The sequence below is a fragment of the Chlorocebus sabaeus genome, chromosome 16, assembly GCF_047675955.1.
Source record: "Chlorocebus sabaeus isolate Y175 chromosome 16, mChlSab1.0.hap1, whole genome shotgun sequence".
Taxonomy (NCBI): domain Eukaryota; kingdom Metazoa; phylum Chordata; class Mammalia; order Primates; family Cercopithecidae; genus Chlorocebus; species Chlorocebus sabaeus.
Genome location: NC_132919.1, coordinates 59,882,482 through 59,896,412, shown reverse-complemented (window position 1 = coordinate 59,896,412; position 13,931 = coordinate 59,882,482). Strand labels below are relative to the sequence as shown.

Here is a 13,931-nt window from a genome sequence, read left to right as displayed (position 1 = left end):
AAGATGCTGTAGGATTAATGTTCTGAGGAATATTCTTTGGGGAGTGTCCGTATCCAGCCTTCAGTGGGACCCAAAGAAGACTTGACAGTAAAAGTCCTCCTTTGGTCTATAGAATCGAATCCCTGATACAGCCATTCAGAAATTAGCATATGTGGGGACAGCTCACCTGGCAAAGCTGGTTCCCTTGCCAGGAGACAATTAAGTAGTTGTGGTAGGCCAGTGCCCTGCACAGAATGTTCCCCAAACAATTTCTGGCCTTTCACATTTGGAGGTGGGGTGGCTGCAGCTGCATTGATCTAATCGTCTTCAAATGAGAAGAAACTTCTCACTGCCCTACTCAAGCCAGATTCCTGGGGAAGCTCCACATGTGTTTCTTAGAGAACGTTTCTCTTAGGCCTTTGGTTTGCATTGTCTGTGGCTTGGCCCCTGCAGCATTCCTGCAACTAAGATTCAAGCACCTCCAGAGAGGCTGGTTGAATTTTGCTGGCACCTTTGTCGCTGCCCAACAAGGTGCACCCCATTTAGCCCGCTTCGGGGGCATGCAGCCTACACAGTCGCACAGGGCTTTGCATTTGGTTTGGTGCTATGCTGTCACCATCTGGAAATTCCTCATAGTTTTGAAATGAGGGACTCCCGTTTTCATTTTGCACTAAGACTTGGAAAGTATGTGTCTGTCCCTGACGACAGGCCCTCTTGGGCCACGTGGTGAGGTGCCAATCAGTGACCTGGAAGCAGAGCCTCTGCCCCCTTCCCTGCCAGGTCACGTTTGCATTGCAGAGAGTGTCACACAGCCAGTTCAGGAGCCTTGCACCCCTGCAGGGTGCAGGCCATGCCGAGCAGAAACCACGCCATGTTTTTGTTTTGGAAACAGTCTTGCTCTGTCTCTCAGGCTAGAGTACAGCAGTGCAGTCTAAGCTCACTGCAACTTCTGCCTCCTGGGTTCAAGTGATTCTCATGCCTCAGCCTCCCGAGGAACTGGGACTACAGGCGTGTGCCACCAGTCAGCTAATTGTGTTTTTAGTAGAGATGAAGTCTCGCCATGTTGGCCAGGCTGGTCTTGAACTCCCGACCTCAGGTAATCCACCCACCTTGGCCTCCCAAAGTGCTGGGATTAGAGGCATGAGCCACCACGCCCAGCCACTACATTTGTTTTAGTTACAAAAACCTCCTTTGCCAAAACTCAGCCAGGTTTATGGATCACTGATGAGGGAAAATGTCATGGGTGACCTATAATAGGTGTCCAGAAGAAGCAGGCTGCGTGCTGTTGGGCAGGGAAGATATGGTGGGGCGGACACAGGGCCAACCTGCACTGTAGCTCCGTCACAGCTCTCCCCCACCACTGCCTGCCTGCTCTGCCCTCTGCAGATAGAAGCTACCTGTCCCCCTGCTGACACAGGTGGCTGTCGGCAGCCTGCACCCCCTGGTGGGTGCCCCTCCAAGCTGCCCTGGGGGCCTCCCAGTCTCCATGTTATTCCTACTGGTGGAAGTCGCTGTGGCCAGCTGCCCCTGCCCTGCTCTGAGTCCCTCACAGGCAGGCTCATTTTAGCTCTCTTCACTCACCTGCAGCTTCAGCCAAATTAAACCTTCTTTACACCAGGCACTTACAACAGAAAAAGAGGCCTGTTGTATTTCCAGACCAAAAAAATGTTGAGTGGTACCAGACACCCAGGCCTCTCTCTGTCCTCCCACTGGGGCTCTTTATAGACTTGGCATCTTTCCCTCGGGGCACGTGGCTCCCATTCAGGACTGGGCAGGAGACTGAGGTCAGGTCTCGGGTGCTGGATGAACAGGTTGAGGTGATTTGTGGGTGGTGGTTGAGGGGAGGGATCTGCTTGGCTCAACGGCTGCCTCTGACTTGGGAGAAAATGTTTGATAAGAAGGGCATCCTTCTGACTACTGCACAGTTACCTGTGATCCAGGACTCAGTTCAAAATGAAGCCAAACACCGTCACTGTGTGACCTGCCCATGTCAGCCAGTGACTGACTCCTTTTCCCACGAGAAGGGAACATCTCCAGATTAAACGAGGATTCTGTACAAGCGCTGGGCTGGGCCCTGCTCTGCCTTTCTTATGCTATGCTCAAGGTTACAGAGCCAAAGGGAAGCATTACAGAATTTCCCACGAACGCTTTCCTCCTGTGCCATCCCACCAGAGTGACAGGGAAGTAATGGATCCCTCAGGACTACAGACATGCTGGAGGAAAAAGTTCAAAGGACATCGTGAGCTCAGCCTTTCTTTCTAGAAGATTCTCAAGGCCCTTCCCAAGAGAGTTGCTCTGCCTTAAATAATAGCACCACTAAGTTGCCTTCATTGGGCACTTATTGGGTACACCACAAAATACAAGGCACTTTACTCCCAGAAACCCCATCTTACCAGTTGGAGAACTGTGTTTTAAAGAACAAAGTCATTTGCCTATAGACACCCAGCTAGGAAGTTAGTAGAGCTAGAATTCTGGTCCAGATCCACCTAACTCTAAAGCCATGAGCTCCCACGGGGCCAGCGTGCCTTCCTCTCTCAGCCTGGTAACTGTAAACCCAGTCACAGTGGACGAGGGAGGAGTCGTCCAATGGAAGCTGAGGTCCCATCACTGCTACTGTGCAGATGGAAGGCCCCCCCAGCAAAGCAGCTCCTTGTTGGGTCAGAGGCCTGGTATGAATTACTGGGGACATCCTCTTAGGCCATGTTCTCAAGTCCCCTTCACCCCAAATGAAAGTGTTGGCATTTTCTACCGGCCACCCCTACCTTCTGACTACAAAGCTGTCTGTAACCTAACTTGATCATAATTAGATTTTTAGCACATACTTACAAGATTAATGGATTAATCATAGTTTATTTGCAAATCATTAAAAACATTACTCAAAAACACTTTCCCTGAAGATTGTTTGGGTTGCCCAGGGCAAGATAATTAACGAGACAGAGGGGAAAAAATGGAAAACACACAACCGTCAACCTCATTAAAGATAATCAAATAAACCCTCAAGTTCACTGAGCTAACTGTGCAGCCTGCGGGGGGCTGAGAAACCTGGTCTGTTCCTTGGTGCTGTGTTGGCTCTTCAGGTACCATGTGAAAGAATTACTCTGCCTAAATACCTTCCCATCTTTCTTTTTTTCCACAACAGCCTCCATTTGATGGTGAAGATGAGGACGAGCTATTTCAGTCTATCATGGAGCACAACGTTTCCTATCCAAAATCCTTGTCCAAGGAGGCTGTTTCCATCTGCAAAGGAGTAAGTCGATTTGGATACCTTTTGTGGTCATAGACCAAGAGCTTTGGTAGGAGAAATACTTTCCCCACACTTCCAAGAGAGATGGCAGAAATACCACAAACCCACACCACTGCATTTTGGCCGTCGACGGTTGGGGCTTGGTGTCACACAGGGCACAGTGGGGAAAGTGAAGGCCGGGAGAATGGATTGGAATCCCAATACTTCCTGGGACTCTGGCCCAGTCACCTAATGACTGTACTGCACTTTTCATTCTAATCCATTTCATAAAATTGTGGTGGGGACTACCAGATGTCGTCAGAGGCCCTTAGAAAGTGTGTGCTCTCGTCGCCTATCTCACTTGGTGCGACTTAGTTAGTTCTTTGTTTATTGCACTTTTCTTGAGCTGTAGCATACAAACAGCAATGGCACAAATCACCAATATGCTGATAAATGAATCTCCACAAAATGAATCCACCCGTGTAATTGCACCCAGCTCAGGAAACCGTGTTTCCACCACCCTGGAAGCCCCCTCCTGTCCCATCTACAGTCACTACCCTGCCCGGAGATAACCTGCCCCCGAGGTTTGGACAGCATGGATTAGTCTTGGCCTGTTTTGAACTCTGCACAAACTGAACCTTGTAGTGTTGCTCCTGGCCTGGCTGCTTTCACTCAATATCGTGATTGAGGATTTTGTCTGCATTGTTGTGTGGGGTTATAGTTCCTCCTGTCATATTGTTGTGCAGTGTTCCGCCGTGTGAACACACCATCGTTTCCTTATCCATTCTCCTTCTGGTGGGTATTTGGATGGTTCTTGCTTTGGTTTGAGGCTGTTACAAGCAGAACTGCTGTGAACCTTCTGGGGCGTGTGTTTTGGTGAAGATATGCACACACTTTGGTTGAGAAAATGCTCTAGGAATAGAGTTGCTGATCATGATTTGTCTGTCTAGTTTTGAATGGTCAAGAGTTAGATCACAAAGCTATTTTCAGGCTTAATAAGATGGAATACAATATACCCTTAACAGTATCTGGTGAGTGTGATCATTTGTGAGGCATTAGTCACGTGTCATCCAAGAGCAAGGCACTTGGGAGAGACACTGAGGTCGGGAGGAACTGGCGTCTGCCTTCAAAGAGCTCATAGCTGTTGTTTGTCTCTGTGTCCTGCAATAGGCAAGTCAGAATTAACTAGTCACCTTCCTTGTTATAGCATTTATTTTTCTAATTTATGAGTCTTTGATTGATAACATTTTAGCCCAGACAATACATAGACATATGATGCTTATTATGGCATCCTCTGTGATGCTAGACTGTGATGCTTTCAGCACACACAATTTTTAGTGATTGCATGCTTTTTTTTTTTTTTATTACCAGATACATGTATAGCATTGTGTCTCCAAAACAAATAACGTGTGAGATGTCTGTTTAAATTCTTCTTATTCCATTTGGCCATGGGTTCAGATTGCTTCCCTGTTCCCTTATCTTGAAAACCACCATAGGCAGGGCTGCACTTGCCAATGTCATTTTTGTGAGTTGGCTTCACTCCGTACAAGCCACTGAGTGTCTTGATCAGCTCTCTGAGATGCTGTCCAGGCACCCACAAAGTCAGGGCTGTAGGCAGAGCTAGGCAAATGGAAAGCGCTGTCTCTGGGAAGCACTTGACATCCATTGTTCTCTTTTTCTCCTTTTCCTTTCTAGCTGATGACCAAACACCCAGCCAAGCGGCTGGGCTGCGGGCCTGAGGGGGAGAGGGACGTGAGGGAACATGCCTTCTTCCGGAGGATCGACTGGGAAAAACTGGAGAACAGGGAGATCCAGCCACCGTTCAAGCCCAAAGTGGTGAGTCCAGAAAAGCAGCCTATTTTCTGAGCCCCATGTCCCCAGATTCTGGGAGTATCCCACTCACCTCTTTTCTAGGAGAGAGGAGGCCGGTGGCCCCTGGCTTGTACAGGGTGAGGAAACCGGCCAGGTTTCATCCTTGTCCTCAGTCCTGTGGCCTCAGCAGCCAGGATTCCTGCTGCCTTCAGAGAGTAAGGACCGATAAGGCAGGGAGGGGAACCCTGTGCACACTTCACCCTCCAGCTGGGCAGCTGCAGAGCACGCCCGCACAATTAGGGAGTGAGGGCAGCTCTGCTTTGGGTCTGGACTTTGTGGACTCGTGCCCAGCAGGGCTATATTCATAGCCTTCCATCCTCAGCTGGACTCAGGCTTCGTGTCTGTCTCCAGCTTTCCTGGATTTGCCTGGCACCGATGGGAGCCCTGAAGCACAACCCCATCCTAGCCAGCTCGTAGGCAGGGCCTGGGCCCCGCCCCCTCTTCCACCGATGTCTCCACTGCAGGGAGTGAGTGTCAGGCACCAATTCTGATGTTGTCAGCTTTTTTCACACTCTCCCTGTTCGATTCCCATTTTTTTTTTTCATTTATTTAAACACTGTGTGCCAGGCCCTGTTCTTTGTGCCTTACAAATATTAATTCACTTAATCATCCCAACAGCCCTGTGAGATGGGTACCGTGGGCCCCAGTTTGCAGTGGAGGGCACAGAGAAGCTGAGTAACTTGCCAGAAAGCACACAGCGGATAGGTGGTGGAACCCGGACGAGTCTGTGTCCTCACCCACTGCACCATCGCTCCGTCTCAGCGACTGCCCTGGCGCTGATGCTGCGGCCCTAGTTGTTGGTTGCGACCAGCCAGTGCCTTTCATGCTTATATCTCTCGAAGTAAACTGAGAGCCTTTAAGATGTCAGCCTCCTCACACACCACCTGCCACTTTGCTGAGCCTCCAGGGAAGTCCTATTTCTAAGGGCTGGGCGGACTGTGCCTTCCAGCTCTGCCACCATCCTGGCCAGCATCAGGTGGCTTACATTGTGCCTCTGCACGGAGACTGCAGAGAGCTGCTTTATGCCACAGTCAGTTTCAGAAGCATTGCCATGTTGGTTTCGTTCAAATCTATCTCCTCTGACAGGTGCCCCGTGAGCAGGCCAGGGGACCCGCCTCGGGTGGCAGAGTTGCCAACTGGGTGGCACACAGCCTTATTCTTAGAGCAGCAGCTTCCTCACCATGTGTGCCTCTGTGTCCTCTACCCCAGGAATAAAACTGCTGTTGGTGAGCCCACTGGATTTTATTTTTCTAAGGTATTTTTAGCACACACTGAAGAAAAACTAAAATTAATCAGGTCAGTTGACTTCCTCCTGAATCATCGTTTCAAATAAGGCCCTTCTGTATCTGCTACCCCCACCTTTTCTTTAGCCAGCCCTGCACACTGATTTCAGGGGGCTCTCACGGGCTCCTGCCCCTCAACATACAAAACCTGGTCTGAAGGTTTTGGGGGGGTGGGGAGAGTGATTAATGATGCTGCAGGTGGCCTCGGTAGAAAATTCTGTTAGGGATTTTTTTTTCCTCTTTTACCTTTAATATTTATTTGTCGTCTTAAATTAAAACATGAAGGTTATGCAATAGCATCTTGAACACAGCTTAGTTTCTTTATAGGAACAACGTAGAGATGCATACTGACCCTGCCTTGAGGGTGGAGCAAAATCCAATTATTTGTCAGTCACTTTCCAGAAAAAGATGAGTTGTAGCAAAACCAACCATAAAACATGTCTTTTTCTGTCTATTCCCACCTTATGGCAGAAGAGAGTGTTTATTTGCATAGTCTCCCACGTATTATGGATACTTGGCCCTAAGCTCAGACATAGGGAAGACGAGGGCGACTTGGCTCCAGCAGGCAAGAATTTGAATTGTTCCCTGTGGTCGTGGAAATCACTGGGAGCAAAGCTGTACCCACGGCAGGCAGCTGAGTTAGAAGCAGTGTTTATTTATATTTTATTCCTGGAGCGCTACTGTTTGCAGGGTTTTTTGTTTTTGTTTTTTAACTGAATGCTGGTTAAAATTAAGAAGGAAGGATAAATTGCCCCTGGCTATGAAGAAATAGCCCCTGAACTCAAATGGAGGCAGAAATTGTGGACCTAGGCCCCAAAACTGGAGATTTCATGTGAAAGGCCCTACCTGGTGAGAGCTCTGGCCTGAAAGAAGGAAGAGATTTCTCAGGCAGAAGCCCGTGATCTGCTGGAAAACCTGTGCACAAAAGAGGAAGAAGGTAGAAAGAATACAGACGGAGAGGAAATGGGCCCACAGAGGGAACAACGACAGTGAAGATAGAAGCAGGTGGCTGCAGGGGGACCCACAGACACTGTCCAAAAGCAGAGCGTGTCAAGGGCAGAGAGATAAATGGGGCAAGCTCTGGTTCCTGGAAGGGCAGCGATGTGTCTCTTGAGAGCTGTTTCCTCTAGTCCTTGTACCGTGCCAGCCAAGTGAGGCTCATCGCAGCATGTCATGCAAGGGCTGGCACCACCGCCTTCAGCGGTCTCTGAGGACTGCACTCTGTTCAGTGATGACACGCTGGAGCAGAGACACCATGCCAAGAGCCATTCCAGTGGCTGGAGAGGACATTTAGAACAGCAACAAGCAACCAAAGTCGAAGCTGCACAATACACCATGGTTCATACAAAGCAGCGGGAGAGAACTAGCGGCGTAGAAAAGTTATTCTGGGATGTGGTTTTCCAGCTTCCTTGGTGAAAAATGTACTATGGTTCCCTGACCCAGAGCTAACTGAAAAGTGAAACGTGTTTACAGAACTGAGCATTCTCTGACGAGTCGTTTTGTTATTTCAAAGGGAGACATAGCAATGCAAGCCTAAATAGTGCTGCCGGAGAAAGGATCAGGCAAACGTCACGCAGCCAGCAGCTCTCACCGCGAGCCCATTTCTGAGTGGCTCTCGCCTCTCAGCAGTTCTTATGACCCTGGCTGACCAGCCTTTTCTGTCTTGGTGAAGACTGCCTGATGGTTTTTTAGCAAACGCTGGCGAGTCAACTTCCCTGAGACTTGCAGGCTTAAGGACAGGTAGCTGTTTTCACGTGCGGTCCCGCTTCTGGCTCCCATGCAATTAAACCTTTGCTTATTACCAAATGCCAGTAGTGGGACTTGAAGTTCTCACGGTTATTTGCAAACTGCTTCTACAGATAAGATTGAGCTTGTAGGATCAGGAGCCTTTCATCTTTGTTTTACTAATTTTTAAATTTTTTGAACCTCCAATGAAAGAGTCTTCCAGAATCACTTGACTTCTCTAAGGAGGGTAGAAGTATTCCATTGCTGGACAGCCTACAGAGCTTATCAGGGAATCATGGTTCCTCTAGTGTGCTGTCTTAATCCTCTTCCTGACTGCCAGAGTGCCTTGACTAAAGTTAACCTTTAGACCGCAGTGCCACGCAAAATGCGATCCCACCACAAAAAGCATCTCACAATGCCATGATCCGTCAGGAGGTTCACACAGGACTTTCCATCTCACAGTGACATTCAGGTCAACATCTGCAGTACAGCTGTGGGCTGGATTCTGTATAAGGTCACACGTAAAGGAGAACAGAAAGAGGAGAGTGACCAGTGTCAGGTGTGTGGAACAGTGGCCATCTCCCTTAGCAGTGGCCACCTCCCCTGGCGGTGGCCGTCTCCCCTGATGGTGGCTGACTCCCCGGGTGGTGGCAGTGTCCCATGGCGGTGGTCATCTCTCCTGACAGTGGCAAGCCCGGAGGCTCAGATGTGAGGGAAGAACCTGCCCCTGTGGCAGTCAACAGTGGGAGTCCAGTCCTGGACAGAGTCATGTCTGTCCCTAAAAAGCTACCATGTGCCACCATGAAGATGATGATTTTCTGGAAGATGGGACAATCATTTTGCAGGGATTATTTTGTAAAAACAAAAGCAAAGACAACTGCAGACAGCAGTGCTGTGAGCCCTGGACACAGGCAGCCGATAACTAGCTCTTCCTCTTTATGAGCAAAACACAAGGCCAGCTGGTTTCAGGGATCTCTTCAAGGAAGCACAATGGCAAACATCCTCTGCTCCCGGGGCGTGAGGGCCGTCAGCTCAGGGAGGACCATCAGCTCAGGGAGGACCGTCAGCTCAGGGAGGACTGTCAGCTCAGGTAGGGCCGTCAGCTCAGTGGGGGCCATCAGCTCAGGGAGGACCGTCAGCTCAGGGAGGGCCGTCAGCTCAGCCTGATGTTCTCAACAACAAACCCAAGTCATCAAAAAGAGGCTTGTAGGCCAGGCCTGGTGGCTCACGCCCGTAATTCCAGCACTTTGGAAGGCCGAGGCGGGTGGATCTCCTGAGGTCAGGAGTTCGAGACCAACCTGGCCAATGTGGTGAAATCCCGTCTCTACTAAAAATACAAAAATTAGCTGGGCATCTGTAATCCCAGCACTTTGGGAGGCCGAGGTGGGTGGATCACGAGGTCAGGAGATCGAGACCATCGTGGCTGACACAGTGAAACCCCATGTCTACTAAAAACACAAAAAATTAGCCAGGCGTGGTGGCGGGCACCTGTAGTCCCAGCTACTCAGGAGGCTGACGCAGGAGAATGGTGTGAACCCAGGAGGCAGAGCTTGCAGTGAGCCGAGATCACGCCACTGCACTCCAGCCTGGGCGACAGTGAGACTCCGTCTCAAAAAAAAAAAAATTAGCTGGGCGTGGTGGCAGGTGTCTATAATCCCAGCTACTCGGGAGGCTGAGACAGGAGAATCACTTGAACTTGGGAGGTGGAGGTTGCAGTGAGCCAAGGTTGCGTCATTGCACTACAGCCTGGGTGACAAGAATGAAACTCCGTCTCAAAAAAAAAGAAAGATCCATAATGTTCAGAAGAGTCTATGTAAGAAGAAATTTTAAGTTTAAAACAGATGTCACCTCTGGAAAGGGTAATCTTTAGTGACTGAGGGAGCAGTGGGTGTCCACCCTGCCTCTCAGCCTCAGGTGAGCGTAGAGGCACCATGGGGAGGAGGGATTTGGCCCAGCAACCAGAAGGCTCACCGAGGGAAGGAAAGCGCTTTCTGCTTTGCCAGAAAAATAAAAGCTCCAGTATTCTGATCCACCATCGCTTTGAATTTTGTAGCCTTTTATTCTGATTTATAATTAAGGTGAATGAAATGGCCAAGAACAGCCTTCAAATTTCCACTCATCCTGCCTGTGATCAATAGCAGTTTATACAAATACCAGGAGCATAAGGTTAATTGATTTTTCTTTTTTTAGTTCTAGCCATTGGCACCAAGGAGCAGAATAGCTAGTTCATAGGCAAGCCAGAATAATTCACTGTACTTAAATGATTATTAGGGAGGGAGAAATTAATCTATAATGTTAACACAAGAAACGTGTTCCAGAGTGGGCAGGCGGAGTATGTTGGAAATAGGCCTTTCACAGATGGCCATTTTTTTTTGTGAAATTACTGTAAGTATTCTATTTTTTAAAAAGGCAGAAAAAAAATAGAACTGTCTTCAGGACATTGTCATCCAATGACCCACAGCCAGAGCCAAAGAGAATAAGAATGTTGAGGACATCCCTGCAGCGAGAACACACAATTGGGGTTCCTTTTCCCAGTCACCACAAAGTCCTTCATTTCACAGTGCCATTAGCTTGTTTAGAGAGTTTGATGATCATTTAATTATCGAAGCTGGTGCAAGCTGGTGCAAGGATCCTTTTTTTTTTTAATTTTATTTTGAAATAATTTCCAATTTCAGGCTTGCAGAAGGGCCAGGAAAGTAATATAAAGAACTTTTGCATTCCTTTACCCATGTTCCTCGATGTTAACATTTTAGCATGTTCATATAGTTATATTCTTTTTTTTTTTTTTTTTTTTTTTTGAGATGGAGTTTTGCTCTATCACCCAGGCTGGAATGCAGTGGCACGATCTCAGCTCACTGCAATCTCCACCTCCCAGGTTCAAGCAATTCTCCTGCTTCAGCCTCCTGAGTAGCTGGGATTACAGGCATCTGCCACCACGCCTGGCTGATTTTATTATATTTTTAGTAGAGTCGGGTTTTGCCATGTTGGCCAGGCTGATCTCAAACTCCTGATCTCAAGTGATCCACCTGCCTCGGCCTCCCAAAGTGCTAGGATTACAGGCTGACCTCGGTATCATTCTTTTTCTATATATCTCTCTGTGTATAGGTACAGACACACACATCTGTTAGATTGGAGCAAAAGTAATTGCAGTTTTTGCTGTTACTTTCCATTCTTTTTGCCATTACTTTTGTACCAACCTTAATATATACTTATTTTTTTCTGAACCATTTGAGAGTAAGTTGCAGAGTTAATGCTTCTTTACACCTAGGTAATTCCATGTGTATTTCCTGAACATAAGGACATCCCCCAGTACTGTGTACTTTTAAAAATTACTCTAGCAAGCTAGGTATATAGTGCAGGGGCTCTGCAGGTGAAAGAAGGAGGGAGGGTCCCCGGCATGGCTGTGTCACAGATCAGATACCATAGGCAGCCTGGGCCACATCTCATCAGTTCTCTAGGGTGGCCGGCAGCTTCATTCTCTTGGCCTTTCTGTTGGGCCAGTAACAATGATGCCAATTAAAATTGAGATCTCAAAATGGGAAGGTTTGTCGGCAACATACAAACACTAACCAGCCTTTGGAGACTACGGAAGTCACATCATGCTGTATCTAGGTTTGATTTAAGCCTCGACACTAGTCTAAGACAGCACCTTTTACTTGGCTAATTAGAAGCAAAAGCAGTTTTTCCTATTCTTTAATCATTACTCTCTCAAATACTTTTCTGCTTAGCAGAGAAATCGGAAGAAATGAGACATTTAAACTAATAATCAATATAAATAAGCATCGCTGTTGCAAGCCTCGGGGAGCTTCAGTGATGAGTGATGGCATACATACAGACCCTGTGTACATCAAATGGTATGAATTGACAGGTTTCCATTGTTGGCAGTGAAAGTTTCCAAGAACTAGGGCCATTACAACTTTTCTTGGAAAAAGAGCTTCAAATCCTCTAAATCTGGCCATTAACATAAAGACCAAATGGAGTACATGTTTTTATTCCGTAGATGACAGCCTGCAATAAGCCAGAACCTTCACCCTCATACACACGTGGCTCTCACACCTAAGGAATCCCCTCATTTAATGTGTGGCTTTTGGCCTCTATCAGCAAACTCATCAACGGAATCAGCCTTCCTCCAGAACAGAGTTTTCCCTTTCTGAGATAATGCTGCAGTGCAGTGGGTGAGCTGAGTACTGTTTAATTTTGTCAGAGAAACCAAAGACTATATGAAGCTGGCAGGAGGTGAAAGAGGTCCCAATCCCTTTAAAAAATTACTATTAACATGTTCTCTCTGTCTGGTGAAATGAACAGTTAAGTGGTAGAGAAGGGCATAAATGAAAAGATATCTCCCCAACTACTGGTCCTACTCTTCATGATCTTTTCTGTAGCCTTCCAGAAAGTTGCTGTGTGTGTAAACATATACACAGATGAGGTTGTGCCATGTTACACACCCTTGCGTCTTTCACTTAGCAATGTGTCCGGGAGGTGTTTCCGCATCAGCTCTCGTGGGTTTATAGCATTTTTTACGTGTCCATTCCCAATTCTGGACTTCCAAGGCCAGGAACTGACTATTCTCCAAATCCTCTCCTTTGTCCGTTCTTATTCTCCAGACTTTGTGTACCAAAATGCACTGGCTTCAGTGGGCTTCCAGGTCTTCGGTGAGCACGTTTCCAGAACCTTGGGTGACTAAATGAGCAAACTAACCCCACTTTATAACCCTTAACCGTGTGTCCCTGCTTGTGTTGGTCATGCACGAAGCCCGCTCCCTGAGCATGCTAATCTTCAGAGAAAGGGCAGACCAACGGCCAGACCCCTTGCTGGATGGCTCCTTAGTATGGACATTACCTCCCAGGAAGCCCAAGCGATACACGCCAGCCCGTTTCTGCTGTTGGTTATTTAACTTAAATGAAGACGCTGTGCAACCACGAGTTGGAGAGCTGTGCAGATGGTGGCGGTGTGGTTGCTATGCGCTCCACTTTACCCCAGCACTGGGGCTTGAAATGCAAGTAAGGGTTCCCCTACGATGAAGCGCATCCTGCCTTCGGTCATCGTAAGGGATAGCTCCCACCTCGTTAGGTTTCCTTTCTCCATATCTTGCAACATTCCTTTACTCTTTATTTGTTCTGCATCCTTCCTCCCCTTCTGGGTTTTGTTTGGTTTTGCTTTTTAACAGCAATGTTTTGAGCTACTCATATTTCCCATAATTCCCATAGCTGTGACCACGGGGTTGTATTCTACATGACTGAGACACCGAGGTAAAGGGCAGGGGTGAGACCAACACATGTGTTGCTCATGCCCAGAGACCTCTCACAGGTAAGAATCAGCCACGAAGCCAACTCCTTCATTGCATCTCAGTCTCCCCCACCCCCTATCACAGAAGGAAAGGGGCTGTGAGCATTGAACAGTGTGTTTGCCACACAAGGCTTCAGTGGGGGCACATTGCAATCCCAGATTCCACCCAGAGTCCACGTCATTCATGTTTCGTAACATCTTTACCATGCCTGATTTATCTTGGGTTCGTTGCATTCATTGACAGTTTGACCAAATGGGTAGGAATATCAGAAATGACAAAGGAGTTCCATGCTAAATCCAGAGATCAGAAAGAGGGAGGTAGCTTATTAATAACGTTCATTCATCCCTCAGGTATCGATCACATGCCTTTTACATGCTGGCGCTTGCTTCACAGGGTGTACCTTATGTCTGTCCTGCCTCCTCGTGGAGGAAGGGCCTCATGCCCGCTAGTTCCCTGGATCCTCACAACAGCCTGGGAAGGTGGATGGTCACATCCCCATCTTACCTTCACAGAGAGATGCATTGAGTTTGCCAAAGCTATACATTGCGGCTCTTGATCTCTG

General features: G+C 47.9%; 1 protein-coding gene across 4 annotated transcripts in view; it reads left to right on the top strand.

Annotated features, from left to right (window-relative positions):
- PRKCA (protein kinase C alpha) overlaps positions 1-13,931 on the top strand; it is a 511,284-nt gene that overhangs the window by 485,296 nt on the left and 12,057 nt on the right. For all 4 annotated transcript variants that reach the window (XM_008012039.3, XM_073005116.1, XM_008012040.3 and 1 more), the window contains 2 exons: positions 3,119-3,226; positions 4,898-5,038. In XM_008012039.3, coding sequence (XP_008010230.1) covers positions 3,119-3,226; positions 4,898-5,038 — 249 coding nt within the window. The remainder of the gene's footprint in view (positions 1-3,118; positions 3,227-4,897; positions 5,039-13,931) is intronic.